The 15,987-nt window shown below is 41.3% G+C and overlaps 1 protein-coding gene and 1 non-coding gene across 3 annotated transcripts in view; both read right to left on the bottom strand.

Moving 5' to 3' along the window:
• DNAH9 (dynein axonemal heavy chain 9) overlaps positions 1–15,987 on the bottom strand; it is a 301,438-nt gene that overhangs the window by 231,737 nt on the left and 53,714 nt on the right. For both annotated transcript variants that reach the window (XM_054571228.1, XM_054571229.1), the window contains exons 18-19: positions 3,460–3,682; positions 2,662–2,828 (exon numbers count right to left, since the gene is read on the bottom strand). In XM_054571228.1, the coding sequence (XP_054427203.1) occupies positions 2,662–2,828; positions 3,460–3,682 (390 nt within the window). The remainder of the gene's footprint in view (positions 1–2,661; positions 2,829–3,459; positions 3,683–15,987) is intronic.
• Positions 7,766–7,925, bottom strand: LOC129068818 (U1 spliceosomal RNA). Its single transcript, XR_008528953.1, has one exon. It is a non-coding gene; the product is annotated as a U1 spliceosomal RNA (small nuclear RNA).

Genomic DNA, 15,987 nt, shown 5'->3' on the forward strand with positions numbered 1-15,987 from the left:
CGATGGAGTTTCACAAATGTTTTGAGCAATAGCTGCTTCTTTGGAACAACGGCATAGCTCCTAAGGCAATCACTCTAAAGGATGCAGACTCTTGTGGAGTCCCATGCTCGGGCACGGTTGCCCAAAGAGAAACCAGTTGCCCCCCTTTCGGGTGGCAGTCTACAACTTGGCTGCATGTGGGAATCACTGGGGGGGGGGGCTTCACAAAATACTGATGCTCAGGCGTCGCCCCCAGAGAGTCTGATTTAGTTGGTTTGTAGGAGGGCTGGACATTGGAAGCTTTTTTTTTTTTTAAATCATCACCTAAGCATATGTCTTTTGATTTGAGAGAGAGAGAAGAATCCATGTGAAAAAGAAACATTGATCGGCTGCCTCCTGTACGTGCCCCAACTGGGGACTGAACCCATAAGCCAGGTATATGCTCTGAGTCGGAATCGAACCCACAACCGTTTTGGTGTATGGGACGAGGCTCCAACCAACTGAACCACCCGGCCAGGGCGGGACTCTGGAAGTCTTCAATGCTCCCCAGGCGATTCTAATGTGCGGCTGAAATGTCAGCGTGCTGCTTAGAGTCCTGGGTCGTGTATACACCTTAAGCATGACTTACACATGTGTCCCTCCCCGACTTTTAACATACTCATCCTGTTCTCTGTAGCCACAAGTGTAATGTTTGGGAGGTAGGAGCTGCTCGATATATGACTGATGAATAAATAATAATGCTAGGTTAGGTCCTTGCAGCATGCCAGGTGGGGCGATCAGCAGCCCCGAAAGAGGAGGGCTTCTCCAGATGTGTGACATTCAGTGCTCAATCCAGGAGAGCCCCAGGAAAGCCAGGATGATTGTCCCCCTAGTGTCACATGCCAGACACTTGCAAAGATTATTTCTTTAATCCTATCAGCAATCTTGTGAGGTAAATATTATTACTAACCCCATTTAACAGATGCGGAAACTGGAGCACAGAGATATGAAGTACTTTCCCTGACACACACAGTAAGCTGTTGAGCTGAAATTAGAAACTTAGCAGCCTGAATCCAAAGTCCATGGACTTAATCATTATGCTCTATTTTCTTCCAATAAAGTTGTGGGGTTTTTTTGTTTCATTTAGAGGTTATGTGAACCTATATATCTCAATACTATATTTCTGTGGGTAAGTAACCCCTGAAAATGAAAAGGTTCTTCTCTCCTTACATAGGGCATTTTCAAGTTTGGAGACTTCCAAGTTTGTCTGTCTATCCAGCCTACAGAGGGGAGCCAGAAAGAAGCTCAGCTAGGGAAACAAAAAGCAAGTCATGGAGCTGAAATGAGGGAAGGGTACCCGCTTCCTCAGCAGACACACGACTGTTCATAACCAGCGTTCTCCGGGGCGGAGGCCCTGGCACTGAGCAGTGGACGCGGAGCAACCCCAGGTAGACATCTTCGCCCAGGGAGGGGGCTCCTGAGAAAGGAGCCCGTGTGTGTGCACGTGGGAGTGGGGCTGCCCATCCCACTGCTGTTTTGTTTATGGAAAGAGCCCTGATCACGAGTAGGGAGGTGTCTGAACACTACTGAGAGGAGAAAGCACCCCCTGAACTAAACCTTTCACCTCAAATCCTTCTTTCAGGCTACCAAAATGCCATCTAAAATTATTTAAAATTCTATCAGCCATGTATTTAAAACCAAAAGGAGTCTGTGAGCACTTAGAATATTAACGGTTTAGTAAAAACCTAGTAATTTTAGTTCCAACCATTATAAAAAATAATATAGAGTTTCTTCAAAAAAGTCAAAGTAGATCTACTGAACGATCCAGTAATTTCATTCTGGGTATATAACCAAAGAAAATGAAAACGAGATTTCAACGCGATATAAGCACTCCCATGTTTATTGCAGCATTATTCACAATAGCCAGGATATGGGAACAACCCAAATGCCCATCAATGAAGGATTCGGTAAAAAAATGTGAAACATACACATAGAATATCATTCAGCCCTGAGAAAGAGGGATAGCCTTCCATTTGCAACAACATGGATGGATCTTTAACACATTATATTAAGTGAGACAAGTCAGAGAAAGACAAGCACTGTATATCGCTTACAAGTGGATTCTTAAGAAGCGAAACTGTAAAAAACAGAGTGCAAGGGTGGTTACCAGGCCATGGGAGTGGGGATAGGAGTGATGATACTTAAGGGAACAGACTCATAACGCGTAGTCAATAAGCCATAGAAGCTGATGCACAGTATAATGAATATGGATAATAATACTGTACTATAATTATGTAGTGTGATAAATATGACTACATTGGCAATCATATTACAATGTATAAATGTGTCAAAGTAACACACTGTACACCTAAACTTACCCAATGTTACATGTCAAGTTCATTTCTTAAAAAAAAACCCTCTAGTAATTTTACCATATTAAATCCCTTTATAGACCTGGAGAAAGAGAAGACTCTAGACTTTTCTAAGGCAAAGTGTTCGTCCAGCCTTCGGCCATCTCACACAGGACATGAGAAGACTGCCCACATCAGCACTGAGCTCTAAGCTACAGGCCGACGTGACGGGAAGACTTGGACTGGCGTCCACACCCTGAAAGAAGACACGAGCTCCAGGGAAGAGTGCCAGTGACTCAAAGATTGCCACGCTGAAAAGAAAAAAGGCTGCGGGAGCAGCCGGGGCCCTTACCTGAAGGGAGCCTCTGCGTGGAACCGCTCCCAGAACTGCTGCTGTTCCACCTCGAAGGCTGTGCACCTCTGGCGGAGCAGGGCCACTTCGTTCGCCTGCAGGGGGGCCACGTGCTGCCTCACAGTGATGGCCAGCTTTCTGATGTTGTTCCATTTCTCAGGCAGCTCCTGCAAAGGAGACGTCGGTGTGGCCAGGCCCGCATTGTGCTTCCCCTCCCCCGCTGCCCGGAGGCGGGACAGCACCTAGATGTCTTCGTCCCTGCTGCAAAGCCATGGGACGGCGCCCTAGGGTTGTGGGGCCGTTCTCAGTCCCGCTTCCTTGACTTGGCCTGTGCTTCTGACTGTCTCCTGCTTCCCACCCACCGCCATTCTTCTTGGCCTAACCGTGAACCCCCTGGCCCTCGGCCGTTCTCATACTGCCAAGAGTGCTGGGATTTTTTTTCTGTGTCCCATGTTTCTTATTACAACATCTTAACATTTCTCAGACCTGCTTTTTATCTCTGAATCGAAAAGTTGGCTCATCCCTAATTCTGAAAAAAAAGAAAAACCCAAACACTTATATACATTCATTCCCCTATATATCTCCACCATTATACTGTTTCATATTTATTGTGTTTCAAGCATGTGCTGGCCATTGCACATACACAACACATACACTACACATGCAGCTCCAAAACATGGACTTTGGCTCACCGCCAAGCTCTGTTCTTCATTCGCTGAAACCCACCTCACCCCGCTCTGGAATCCTGAAACTTCCCCTCTGTTTCTTTTATTAAGAAAACATAAACTTCGCACTGACCTCCAGCTGCTTAAACACTGTGCCCGGCAGTTCTTGTTCATAGGCCTTCAGCAATTCAATGGTCTGCTTTAAGGGCTCAAACATCTCATCGGTGCCACTCTGCCGCTCTTTAAGGGCCACAAGGTGTCCCATAATCTCAACCAGTCCTTTGAAGTCTCCTTTCTCAACTTTCTTGAGCAAGCCGTTCTCACTGTTTTCTATAAACTCTTCAAGGTCTGCCAAGCTAAGCAAAACAGAACGGCAGGAGCCATTTCCCTTCCACTCCTCCAAAGGAAGAGTCACGCATGTCCCCCGCAATTAGAGCTTCGTTGCGGAAAACTTCCCTTGCGCCCTGCACTCTGCACGGACTGCATCGTGATGATGAGAATGCAGCCCCCTCCTGAAGGGTCCGTCATGAAAGACCAGGCTGTGACCTCTGCGCTGGAGGAGGCTCGGGAGACATGACCCATTCGTGGGACAGTTGCTGAAATATGAATAGCTACTGTCCTACGTCAATATTAACTTCCTGGTTTGGATCATTGTACTGTGGTCATATAAGGTGTTATCACTGGGGAAAGCTGAATGAAGGCAAAAGAGCCCTCTTTGTATTACTTTTGCCACTTTTTTTGTAACTCTGAAATCATTTCCCAGTGAAAAGCTTTAAAAAAATGGAAAATAAAAAAAAATACTGTGGCCTCTAAAATTATACACATTTGGATTTGATTTTGACACTTGTAAGATGTGTAACCGATGGTCAAGTCATTTACATTTCTGAGCCTCGGTTTGCTCATCTATAAGATTGGAAAGATCATTTCTATCTCACCGGTTATTGTGAGGATTAAATGAAAATTATTCTTTAACTCAGAATTGTTTAGTGAGCATTTATTATGAGCCCTAGCATGCTTCCAGGTTCTGAGGGTAGGATGATAAATAAGACAAATGAAGGCTTTGCCCTGATGAAGCTTATAGTCTAGGGAAAAGTAAAGAGGAAACCTAGATAAAATAAGTTGTATGCTTTCCCATACTGATGAGTGCTATGAGATAAGGAGGTAGAGACTAAGAATAGGGCTGTTTTCATGGAGTGGTCAGTGAAGGCTTTTCCCCTAAGGGAATATTTGAACGAGAATGTAAGCGATGTGAAGGAGCGGGCCGCAGGAGGGGATGGGAGAGCTCTCCAGACGCGGGGAGCAGCATGAGAAACCCGAGGCGGAGAATGATGTGACTTGGTTTATACTTTCTAAACGATCCGCAGCTGGAGGAGAACAGGTTTTGTAGGTGGAGGTGGCACTGGTGATGGGGACACAAACACAGGGGGCATTCCTAGGGGACTGTAATCCGTGCCCAGGTGACAGGAGATGCCGGTCTGACCTGGACGGTGGACGTCAGGGGTGGTCAGAGTCAAGATAATTTTGCATAGAGCGTCAACGGGACCCCCTGTTGGATTGGGGGAGAGGTGCACGGGAATGAGAGAACTCGATACTGCCTCCTGGCAATGGGCTAAATGCTGACGCCATTTAAAGATATGGGGAAGAATGGGGGAGGACTAGTTTTTTGGAGGGAGGGGAGTAAGTTTTAAGTACAGTAGGTTCAAGATGCATCACAGACACTGGACACATAAGGGAGATACCTAGTAGGCAGCTGAATGTAATTCTAGAGTTCCTGAGAGGTAGGGTGAAAATGTAAATTTGGTAGTAATCAGCACACAGATGGATTTAAAATGTTGGGTTAGATAGCACCTAGAATGTAGAATGTAGACAGAGAAGAAAGTTCAGGATTGGGGTTTGGGGAATTTTAATATTTTGAGGTCTAGAAGAGGAGATGAGTTCAAGCAAGGGGACCAGGAAGGCACAGCCAGGAAGCTAAAGGAAAACGAGGACAGTAAGGTATCGCAAGAGCCAGGGAAAGAACTTGTTTGGGAAAGAGGGCGTGATCAGTTGCACCAAGTCCTGCAGAGAGGGACAAGTAAGATGATGCCTGATCGTAGCCACAGGAGGCAGCCACAGGAAAGGTATCAGTGGCCTTCACAAGCACGGCTTCAGTGGCATGGCCTAGTAAAATGCCTGACTGCAGAATAAGGTGGGGAGTCGTCGGCTTCTGTGTCTAGCCGTCTGGTATACACAATATGAAAAACCCTTTGGCTAAAACCACTAAAATGCATAAGCAAATATTTCAAAATCACTTTAAAACGCATCACTAAGGGGGCGTGACATTAAGGAATCTCCAGAGACTGAAGATGTGTTGAAAGCAAGAACTAGGCAACATTCAAAGGGGGCCTTCATGGGATAGTGTCTACAGAACTTGGAACTTCTATTTTGATTGCTTTGTGGTATGTGATGAACAGGTACGTTTAAGCCTCATACCCACACAAGGCGAGGAGGCTAATAGGAAGCTGCACATGAAGTTGTAACACCATAAGGTGAACAAGAAATAAACATGCTTGGGAGCTTGCCTGCCTTAATCTGGGCACTACGTGGACCACTGGGCAAGTTAAAGTACAATTGGCCTGGGGCTGGGAGAATCCCTTGATGACTGGCAGAAACAAATACACATCCTTTCTGGAGAAATGCAAGTAGCATCCCATCCTCAAAGGAGTTCCATGGGTAATATCCCGAGGGACATCATTTTTATAATCAAAAGTCACAAAATATACGAGGAAGAGCGTCACCATGGGTAGGAGCCCACAGAAACAGCCAAATTAAACCGGTTAAGAGTTCAGGTATGGAAATTCAGGTGCAGGACATAAAATAACAATATTTTATATATTTAAAGGACAGAGGAAGAATCCCTGCCTAAGCGCCTTGCTTCCTGACCCACACAGCAGGGGAAAGAGCCTTCTCTGCAGTTTCTCGGACGTCCGTTCAGGACAAAGACAAGCAGCTTCACCGTTTCAAGCGCGACACATCAGCCTGGACGGAAATGTTCTCTCCAGGAACCCCCCCCCCCCCCCCGGCAGCCTAGGCGAGCTCTTAGAGCCTCAGGGGTGACAGCCCCTGCCCCGACCCAGCCTTCAAGGTCAAGGGTAAACTCAGCATTGTTTCAGAGTCAGGAATGGAGACAATTTCCGAGGTTCTTCAAATATGCCCAGAATCTGTGGTAGCATAAGGACCTTTATATTGAATGGTGAGCTCTAAGAAATGACAACATTTATTGAAGTAAATAACATAAAAACGATGGCCTGTGGTGAAATTATTTTGTTAAGAGAAGCATGGGAAAAGCTCTTAACATGTGCTTTAGCAAAGCGAAAATGACCGTACTGCGCTATGATAATGAGCAATTCCAGGATAAAGAAGCTAACAATTTTCTGAGGGCCTTTATGTTAACTTTAATCTATGGCATGAAGGAACAAGCCATTTTTAGGCTGACAAATCATAAGTTGCCTTTAGAATATCCTCCAATAAATGTATTATAAACCTTACAAAATGGATACATAAAAGAGAAGCCTTAAAACTTGACCAAAGGAAAAGAAGGTATAAAGATGAGCAAGCAAAATTGTAAAATAGCTGAATAGAAGATCCCAAAATGGAGAGTGTAATTAAAATTTAAAGCTTGTTGAACGGATTAAACAGGAGATTTAGACAAAGCTGAAAGAGACTCAACCACTGTATGATAAAGAAGGGGAAGTTATCCAAACTGCAGTGCAGTCAGTCAAAACACTGAAAAATATGCAAATTGTTAAAAGACACTGAGGGCAGTGAAAAAAACCCACGTAAGCCTAAGAGCTTCAGGATAGAGAGAGAATGGGCAAGGAGCCATCTCTGAGGCGATCCTTGCTGGGAATTCTCTTTAATTGTTGAAAGACCCCAAATGTAAAGCCCCACAAAATTCAGGTGGAATTAATATAAAGAAGCTCTTACATAGGCATTTCAGTCTGTACCTGAAGATTACCAAAAAGGACATAAAAGATCTTAAAGTTAGCTTCAGAGCAAAGACAGATTTCTATAGAGAAAAACAACAACAAAACCGCCACCAAAAAACAAAGAAACAAACAAAAAGCACCAGATGATGGCTGGCTACTCAGTAGCTGCAATGGAAGGCAGGACACAGAGGAATGATATTTTCAGTAGATGCACAGCAAACACCCGTCATCCCAGAATTCGCTCTTCCACAAAACCATTTTTTTCCAAGAACACATGCATTTTCAGACAAAGAAAGAGAGAGCTCCACAGATAGACCCTCGTTAAAGGAAGTTTTAATGATATAGCTCAGGTAGCAGGTCTGTAATGCAGAAAGATGTAATGAGTAAAGATATAAGTAAATATGTGGGTAAATTTAAATAAACATTAAATGTGGAAAAATAAAGCATAATGTGTGGACTTTATTTTTTTCCCAGGGGAGAATGCAAACGCAGTCCCCCGCTACCACCAATTACACAGCCGAGGTTCCCGTATTCGGGGGATCGCAGGGGTCAGCGCACCCACAGTGCGCGGGTGAGCCTCGCCCGGGGAAACGGCCTTGTGATCACGGTACCTCCCCGGCCGGGTAAGTATATAATAATTTGTAGACTTTAAATAAATAATAGAGAACAATTGAAATTACTGGGAAGGATGGAATGTAATTTGTTGGATGAATAATTGAGACCAAACTATCCTAAAGCCTTTCTACTGGTTGTGAGGAGAGTAACAATAATGATCTATTTATCCTTTTTAAGGATGCTGATTAACATAGATAAGGTATCCATTAGAACAGTAGACCTAGCTAGACTGACACCCAAATTAGCAGCAGGGAAAAAATGGAATAAGAAAAAGGAAAATAAAACATTAATAAAATACATTCAACCCAAAAACAGAAAAAAAAAAAAAACTAAGGAAAAGAAGAACTGATAGAAAGTACATGATAAAATAGTAGAAATTAATCCAAATATAACAGAATAGATGTTAATGAACAAAACTCTCCATTTACAAGATAAATAGTAAGGTAGATAAAATATTCAATTCTATGCCAATTATAAAGATCTTTCCTAATATAAAGGTACAGAGAGACTGAAAGCCAAAAGATAAAATGAGAGACACCAGGAAAATATCATACGAAGGAAATTGGTTTAGTTATGTTAGTATAAGACAGAACAGCCTACTACAAGAAACACAGCTAGTGATAAAGATCTTTAATACGTTGCTAAAAGTTTCAATTTGCCTGGAAGATATAAAGTCAAACTCTGTGTGCTCATATAACATAACATTAAAATATATTAAAAAACTGACAGGATTACAAGGAGAAATTCACAATCTTCCACAAAATGAAAGATTTTTAACACAAAAAATTAATTTATCTCTGTAATAGATAAATTAAGCAGACAAAAAAAGGCAGTGAGGATGCAGTGGATTTGAGTAAAACCGTCAACAAGTTTGATCAAATAAGCATGTGCAGAACTTCACACCCAACAGTTACAGAATGCATATTCTTTTTAAATAGGCACACAGAACACTTACAAAAACTGACCATACTGTAGTGTATGAAGCAAGCTTCAAGAAATTTCAGAAGCTTATTATTACATACATCACGGTCTTTGACCACAGTGCAATTATTAGAAATTAGTGACAGAAATGTAACTAGAAGAACCCCATATCCAGAATGTTAAAAATATATAAATACATTGTAATGGTTATAAAAAGTTTTAGAAGGAGACTTGACTTGGGGTAGTGAACACACAATGGAATATACAGCTGGTGTATTATAGAATTGTGTACCTGAAAAATGTATAATTTTATTAACCAATGTCACCCCAATAAATTCAATAAGAAGAAAAATAAATAAATTATAATAAAATATTGCATATTAAGACTTGTAACATACCAGTAAAATTGCACTGAGAGTGGAATTTATAGCTTAAAGTGTTACACTCAAAAAAACAAAGAGAGTTTAACATGAATAAACAAAGAATCCATCTTAAGTCAGTCCAAGGAATAGAAAATAAATCCACAAAATAGAAGGAAATAGTAAACATAGAAGAATAACTTATTGCAATAGAAATCAAATTTTAGTGAAGAGAATCAATTGGTTCATAATTTAGTTCTTTGTAAATCTGCAGCAAGGATAATCAAGGAAAGAAGCCAGACAGCACAAATGAAATTGAGTAGAAACAAGAAAAGGGACATAACCATAGATTCTATATCAATTAAGTAGGTAAGAATATATTATACCTTTTTTGATAATAATCTGAAGATTTACATGAAATGTATACATTTCTAGACAAATAAGACCTACTGTATTCCTTGGTACCCCTTAATATCCCTATGCCCATTAGAGATATTACGGGTTAAAATCTTGCCAGAAAGAAAATACCAAGCCCAGGTGACTCAGGAGGAAATTTAACTAAATCCTTCTAAGATCAGAGAATCCTGACCTTTCACCCACTCTTCCAGAGAAGAAACAAGGATTACTTCCTCGCTCATTTTATGAAGCCAGCAAAACCACAGGGTAAGATCAAAGCAGTTATAAGAAAGAAAAATTGAAGGCCAATCTCAACTGCAACATAGATGCATCAATGCTAAACAAAGTATTTGCTAGCAAAATCAACCAATGAATATATTGGAAAAAGAAAATACTTTGTGCTGGGCTTATCTTAGTCATGCTAAGTTGGTTTAAGATTAGAGCGCAAATAATGTATTTGCCACTTCAACATTTTGAGGGAAAAATATAATTATCTTATTGAAATTAGAAAACGTGCTTGATAAAATGTTACATCTATTTATATAAATCCTCTTAACAAATTAAAGACAGAGGGGAACTTCTTTAATCAGATCAGGGGATCCACAACAACTCACAGCAAACGTTAGACTCAGCTGTGAACGCCAAAAGCCGCCCTTTCAGCAACGGGGGCAAGGCAAGGGCTCTCCTCACCGCCACTCTGTGCAGCGTGGACTGGAAGCCCTAGCCAGTGTGGTTAAGATAAGGAGTAGAGATAAAATACTTCTTAAAAAATCGGGAAGGAAGACGTAAAACTGTCATAAACTTACAGAGGATGACTAAGTATATAGCAAACTCCAATGAGCACATAGATAAATTACTAGAATTTATAAGTTAATTTAGCAAGGTTGTTTGACACAAAATCAATATATAAAAATCAATTCCAGTTCCACAGAAAATATTGTTTTAAAGTGTTCTTTATATTAGGAACCAAAAAAAAAAAAAAAAAAAAAAGCCAAGGGATAAATCTTGGCAAACACATACAAAATATTTTAAAAGTAATGATTGCAAAATTTCAGTGAAGAACGTTTAAAAAGACACGGGTAAAAGGACAGAGAACATGCTCTTGAACACACTCAATACTATAAAAATGGTAATTCTTCTCAAATGGAGAGGGTGATTATACTGCAAGTATAATCAAAATCCTTACAGATTTTTTTTCTTTTACAACTAATTATAAAATTTGTTTAAAATATTAAGGGACAAAAATTGCTGAGATAGGCTGAAAAAAAATGAGCAAGTGGGGACTTGTGCTGCCAGACACAAACATTTATTACAGAGTCATGGTAGTAGGACTGCGTCCTATTAATGCAGCAACAGCCAAGGGGCTACTTAATGTGAAAGGTAAGGTTATAAAACTTTTAGGAGAAAACATAGGAGAGTATCTTTGGCATCTCAGGGTAAGAAAGGATTTATTTCACAAGGCAAAAGAGAACAACATAAAGGAAAAGCTGGATATATTTGGCTATGTTAAAATGAAGAACTGCTTGTCAAAACATACCATAAATACAGTGAGGAGACAAGCCACCAAATGGGAAACTATATTTGCAAACTATAGAATGAGCAATGAAATAGATATGAATATGTAAATAACTTCTAAACACCAAAGAGGAAAAAAGATAAAGGCGACATATGACAACCCACAGCCAACATCATATTCGATGGGCAAAAATGAAAAGTGTTTCTCTTAAAATGAGGAACAAGACAGGAATGTCCACTCTTACCACTCTTATTCAACATAGTATTAGAAGCACTAGCCACATTGGTCAGACAAGAAGAAATAAAAGGCATCCAAACTGGAAAGGAGGATGTAAAATGGTTATTACTCACAGATGACTTGATATTGTATATGAAAAAACACCAAGCCTCCATAAAAAAACTACTAGATCTAACAAATTAATTTGGCAAAGAAGCAGGATACAAAATCAATACTCAGAAATCGATGGCATTTTTATATACCAATAATGAACTATCAGAAAGAGAAATTAAGAAAACAATCCCATTTACTATTGTGACAACAACAAAAAAATAAGGTACCTGGGAGTAAATTTAACCAAGGAGGTAAAAAACCTATACTCAGAAAAGTATAAGATACTAAAGAAAGAAACTGAGAAAGATACAAATAAGTGGAAGTACATAATGTGTTCATGGATAGGAAAAATTAACATCATTAAAATGTCCATACTTCCCAAAGCAATCTATAGATTCAACACAATTCCTATTAAAGTACCAATGGCATATCTCACAGAGCTAGAAAAATATTCCAAAAATTTATATGGAACCAAAAAAAAGAAAAATACTGAATAGCCCCAGCAATCTTGAGAAAGAAGAACAAAGTTGGAAGTATAACACTATCTGATATCAAACTATACTACAAGGCCATAGTAATAAAAACAGCATGGTACTGGCATAAAAACAGATATATATATAGATCAATGGAACAGAATGGAGAGCACAGAAATAAACCCATGACTTTATGGTTAATTAATAGTTGACAAAGGAGGCAAAAACATATAATGGCATAAAGACAGTTTATTCAAAAAATAATGTTGAGAAATCTGGACAGATATGTGCAAAAAATAAAACTAGACTACCAACTTACACCTTACACGGGAATAAACTCAAAATGGATTAAAGACTTAAATGTAAGTTGCAAAACCATAAAAATCCTAGAATAAAATATAAGCAGTAAAATTTCAGACATCTCTCCTGGAATATTTTTGCCAATATATCTTCTCCAGCAAGGGACAGAAAAGGAAAAAGTAAACAAATGGGACTACATCAAACTTAAAAACTTTTGCACAGCAAAAGAAACCAGTAACTAAATGAAAAGGGAACGCAGTGAATGGGTGAATATATTTGCCAATGATACATCTGATAAGGGGTTAATTTCTAAAATATGTAAAGAATTTATATATTTTACTACTAAATACCAAGAAAAGAACCCAATTAGAAAATGGGCAAAGGACCTGAATAGACATTTCTCCAAAGAGGAAATAGAGATGGCCAATAGACATATGAAAAGATGCTCAACATCACTACATGTAAGAGAAATGCAAATTAAAACCACAATGAGATAACACCTCACACCTATCAGAATGGCTATCACCAATAAATCAACAAAAAGCAAACACTGGCAGGGGTGTGGAGAAAGGGGAATCCGCATGCACTGTTGGTGGGAATGTAGACTGGAGCAGCCACTGTGGAAAACAGTATAAAATTTCCTCAAAAAATTAAAAATGGAACTACATTTTGACCCAGTGATCCCATTTCTGGGAATATATTTGAAAAAACTCGAAATACTGGTTCGATGTATATAGGTACCCCTATGGTAATTGCAAAGTTATTTATAATAACCAAGCTCTGGAAACAGCCCAATTGCCCATCAGTAGGTGAGTGGATAAAAAAGCTGTGGTACATCTACACAATGGAATACTACTTGTCCATAAAAGGAAGAAACTTTTACCTTGTGCAACAGAACAGCATGGATGGACCTGGAGATTATTATGCTGAATGAAATACGTCAATCAGAAAAAGACCAATACGATACGATCTCACTTATATATGGAATCTAATAAACAAAATAAAACTAATGAACAAAATAGAAACAGAAGCATGGATACATGGAGCAGCCTGGCAGCTGCCAGAGAGGAGGGGAGGCTGGGGGGCTGGATGAAAGACTGTGAAGAGATTTAGCAAAAAACTGTGTATGTGTGTGTATATATAAATAAAGCTATAAAGAAAAGCATGAGAAGGCTTATGTCACATTCACACTAGGGGTAACTTCTGGCAGGGAGGTTGGGGACGTGATCAGGGGGAAGTGTGTAAAAAAATTTAAAGTATAGCCAATGTTCTGTTTCTTAGCTGGATAAGGCAAGTATAAGTATTTGTTGTAATATTTTTCTCTAAATTTTATGCATCGTATAGTTCATAATAAAACTGTTCGTAGAGAGACAATGGATGAAGAACTAAAACAATCAAATACAGAGATATCTATATGGTATCATAGCCAGAAAGACTTGTGGGGCCTGTGTTCTTTCTTTCTTTTTTCTAAAGATGGCAGGTATGACAATACATTTGCATCCTGAGAGTCTATAGGGAATGTTTAAGGAGGTAGGTCCTTGAGTGGATGAGAAGAAAGAGGTCAGGCTTAGAAAAGCAGGGGTTGTTTATCCACTGAAACAGTTGAGGTAGTTGAATGTATGGCTGCAAATGCAAGTAGTTTTGGGGTGAAAAGAGGAGTCAGTTTTCTTGTGATTGTTTCTAATTTTTCAGTGAATGAAAGGCAAAGTTATAAGGGCAGAGAGGATATCGGAGGTTTCAGGAGACGGAGGAAAAGGGAGTCTGAGAGGGTTGGGAAGCATCCATGAAAATATGCAGGATCCACTTGAATTTTATGTTTATACATGAGATCTGGCAGAAGAATGTTTTGTTTTGTTTTCATCAAGGATGACTCACTCAGGTGCAGCTGTGGAGCCCTGCATTTAGACAGAGTCAGGGTTTTTCAAGGTGGGAGTGGCAGCAGTGAGCACGGATAACAAACTCTGAGGAAGCATACGCGCCAATGGACTGAAGAGTCTGAGGGGTCCCCAGAATTTTCCGTGGCAGGGTTGCCAAATCAGTGAGCTGGAGCGATACCAGGTGGCGGTAAGGAACGGAATGCTCAAACCTGAGATTTTGAAGGGAGAACAGGTACTTCCACATCTTTCCCCGACCCCACCAAGAGTGCAAGGTGGAATTAGGCATCAGAAGTACGGTGGAGGGGAAGCGCATGGGAGAGAGATCAACAAAATAAGAGGGAGGTGCGATGGAGACTTTGTGGAGGTTGGGTCACTGCGGATGACTGTCAGCCAGAGGGTGGAAAGGGGACTGAGCCGGGTGGTAAGATCTGCAGTGACGGGGATGGGTGGCTGCCGGTGGACCAGGGGCCGTTGGTACTGTCTGATAGAACTCGCGCCAGGGAAGCTGAGGATTTTGAAAGAGGAGCTGGCAAAATGGTCTGGAAGAAACACTGAAGAGCAAGAATATCTTATCTACCTCCAGGACAAGTGGTAAGAGGGGGACAGGAGAAAAATCAGCCCCTTCCTGGGAGGGATCCAAGGGAAGCAGCGTCTGCAGGAGAGGGCTGGGTTTCAGTTCGTGCAAAAAGAGGGTAAAAGGAGACGAGGAAGACGGGGCGCATTTGCTGATGAAAGACCCTGAGGTCGGCAGCAAGGAGGGCACAGGGGAAGGCTCTGCAAGGGCAAGGGTGGGGCTGACTCAGAAGAGCATATATACAGTGGAATGGGAGTTTTGATGATGTTATGGGCTGAATGTTTGTGTCCTCCACGTATTCATATCTTGAAGCCTCAACCTCTAATGTGATGATATTTAGAAATGGGTCCTTTGGGAGGCAATTATGGTTAGATGAGGCCAAGAAGTATGGGTGGGGCCCTCATAAGGAATTAGTGGCCTTATAAAAGGAGGAACACTCTCTCTCTCCCCCACACAGTCACTGAGGAAAGGAAACGTGAGGATACGATGAGAAGGCAGCTGCCGGAAAGACAGCTCGCGCCAGGAATTAGAGTGGCTGACGCATTGATCGTGGACTTCCTAGCCTCCAAAATTGTGAGAAGTAAATTTCTGTTGCTCAGGCCGCCCAAGTGTGTGTGTCATTTCTTGTGGCAGCTATTAGAATTCTAGTGCCAATTCCAATGTGTGTGTCGGGGGCGGGGGGAGGTGTGGGGGCAGGTTTCTCACACCACCCACACCAGCTATTTATCCTGTAATTCAGATCACTTCTAAAACTGTCTCCCTGGAGACAGCATCAGATTCCACAGGTTAAGGGCTTAGTCCTGTGAGACCGCCCCGTCCCCCTTCGGACACCCATCGTAATTCCACTTGTCACTTGTACGTCTGACCAGGTGTAATTCAGAGAGGTTTCAACAGCCTCTTTCTTGAGTTCGACTAATTTCTTAGAGCAGCTCACAGAGCTCAGGGAACCTGTCTGCTCACTAGATTTCTGGTTTATTATAAAAGGATATAACTCAGGGACAGCCAGATCAAACAGATTCACAGGGTGAGGCGTGGGGAAAGGGCGTGGAGCTCCGCACCCCCTCTGAGCCACTGCTTTCCCCAAATCACTACTTTTTCATCAGCTTGGAAGCTCTCCAAACCCTGTCCTTCTTGGTTTTTATGGAGGCTTTGTTTAGAGGCAAAATTGGTTAGATCTTTGGCCATTGGTGGTTGATTTGGTCTCCAGCCCCTTCCCCTCCCCACAGGCTGGAGGGGGCCTGTGGGTGAAAGTCCCAACTCTCTAATCACATGGTTGGTTCTCCTGGCAACCAGACCCCTTCCACAGGTGGGGTCCGAAAGTCACCTAAGTAA

Source organism: Pteronotus mesoamericanus, unplaced genomic scaffold (assembly GCF_021234165.1).
Source record: "Pteronotus mesoamericanus isolate MK-2021 breed Mesoamerican mustached bat unplaced genomic scaffold, CSHL_Meso_final contig_22, whole genome shotgun sequence".
NCBI lineage: Eukaryota > Metazoa > Chordata > Mammalia > Chiroptera > Mormoopidae > Pteronotus > Pteronotus mesoamericanus.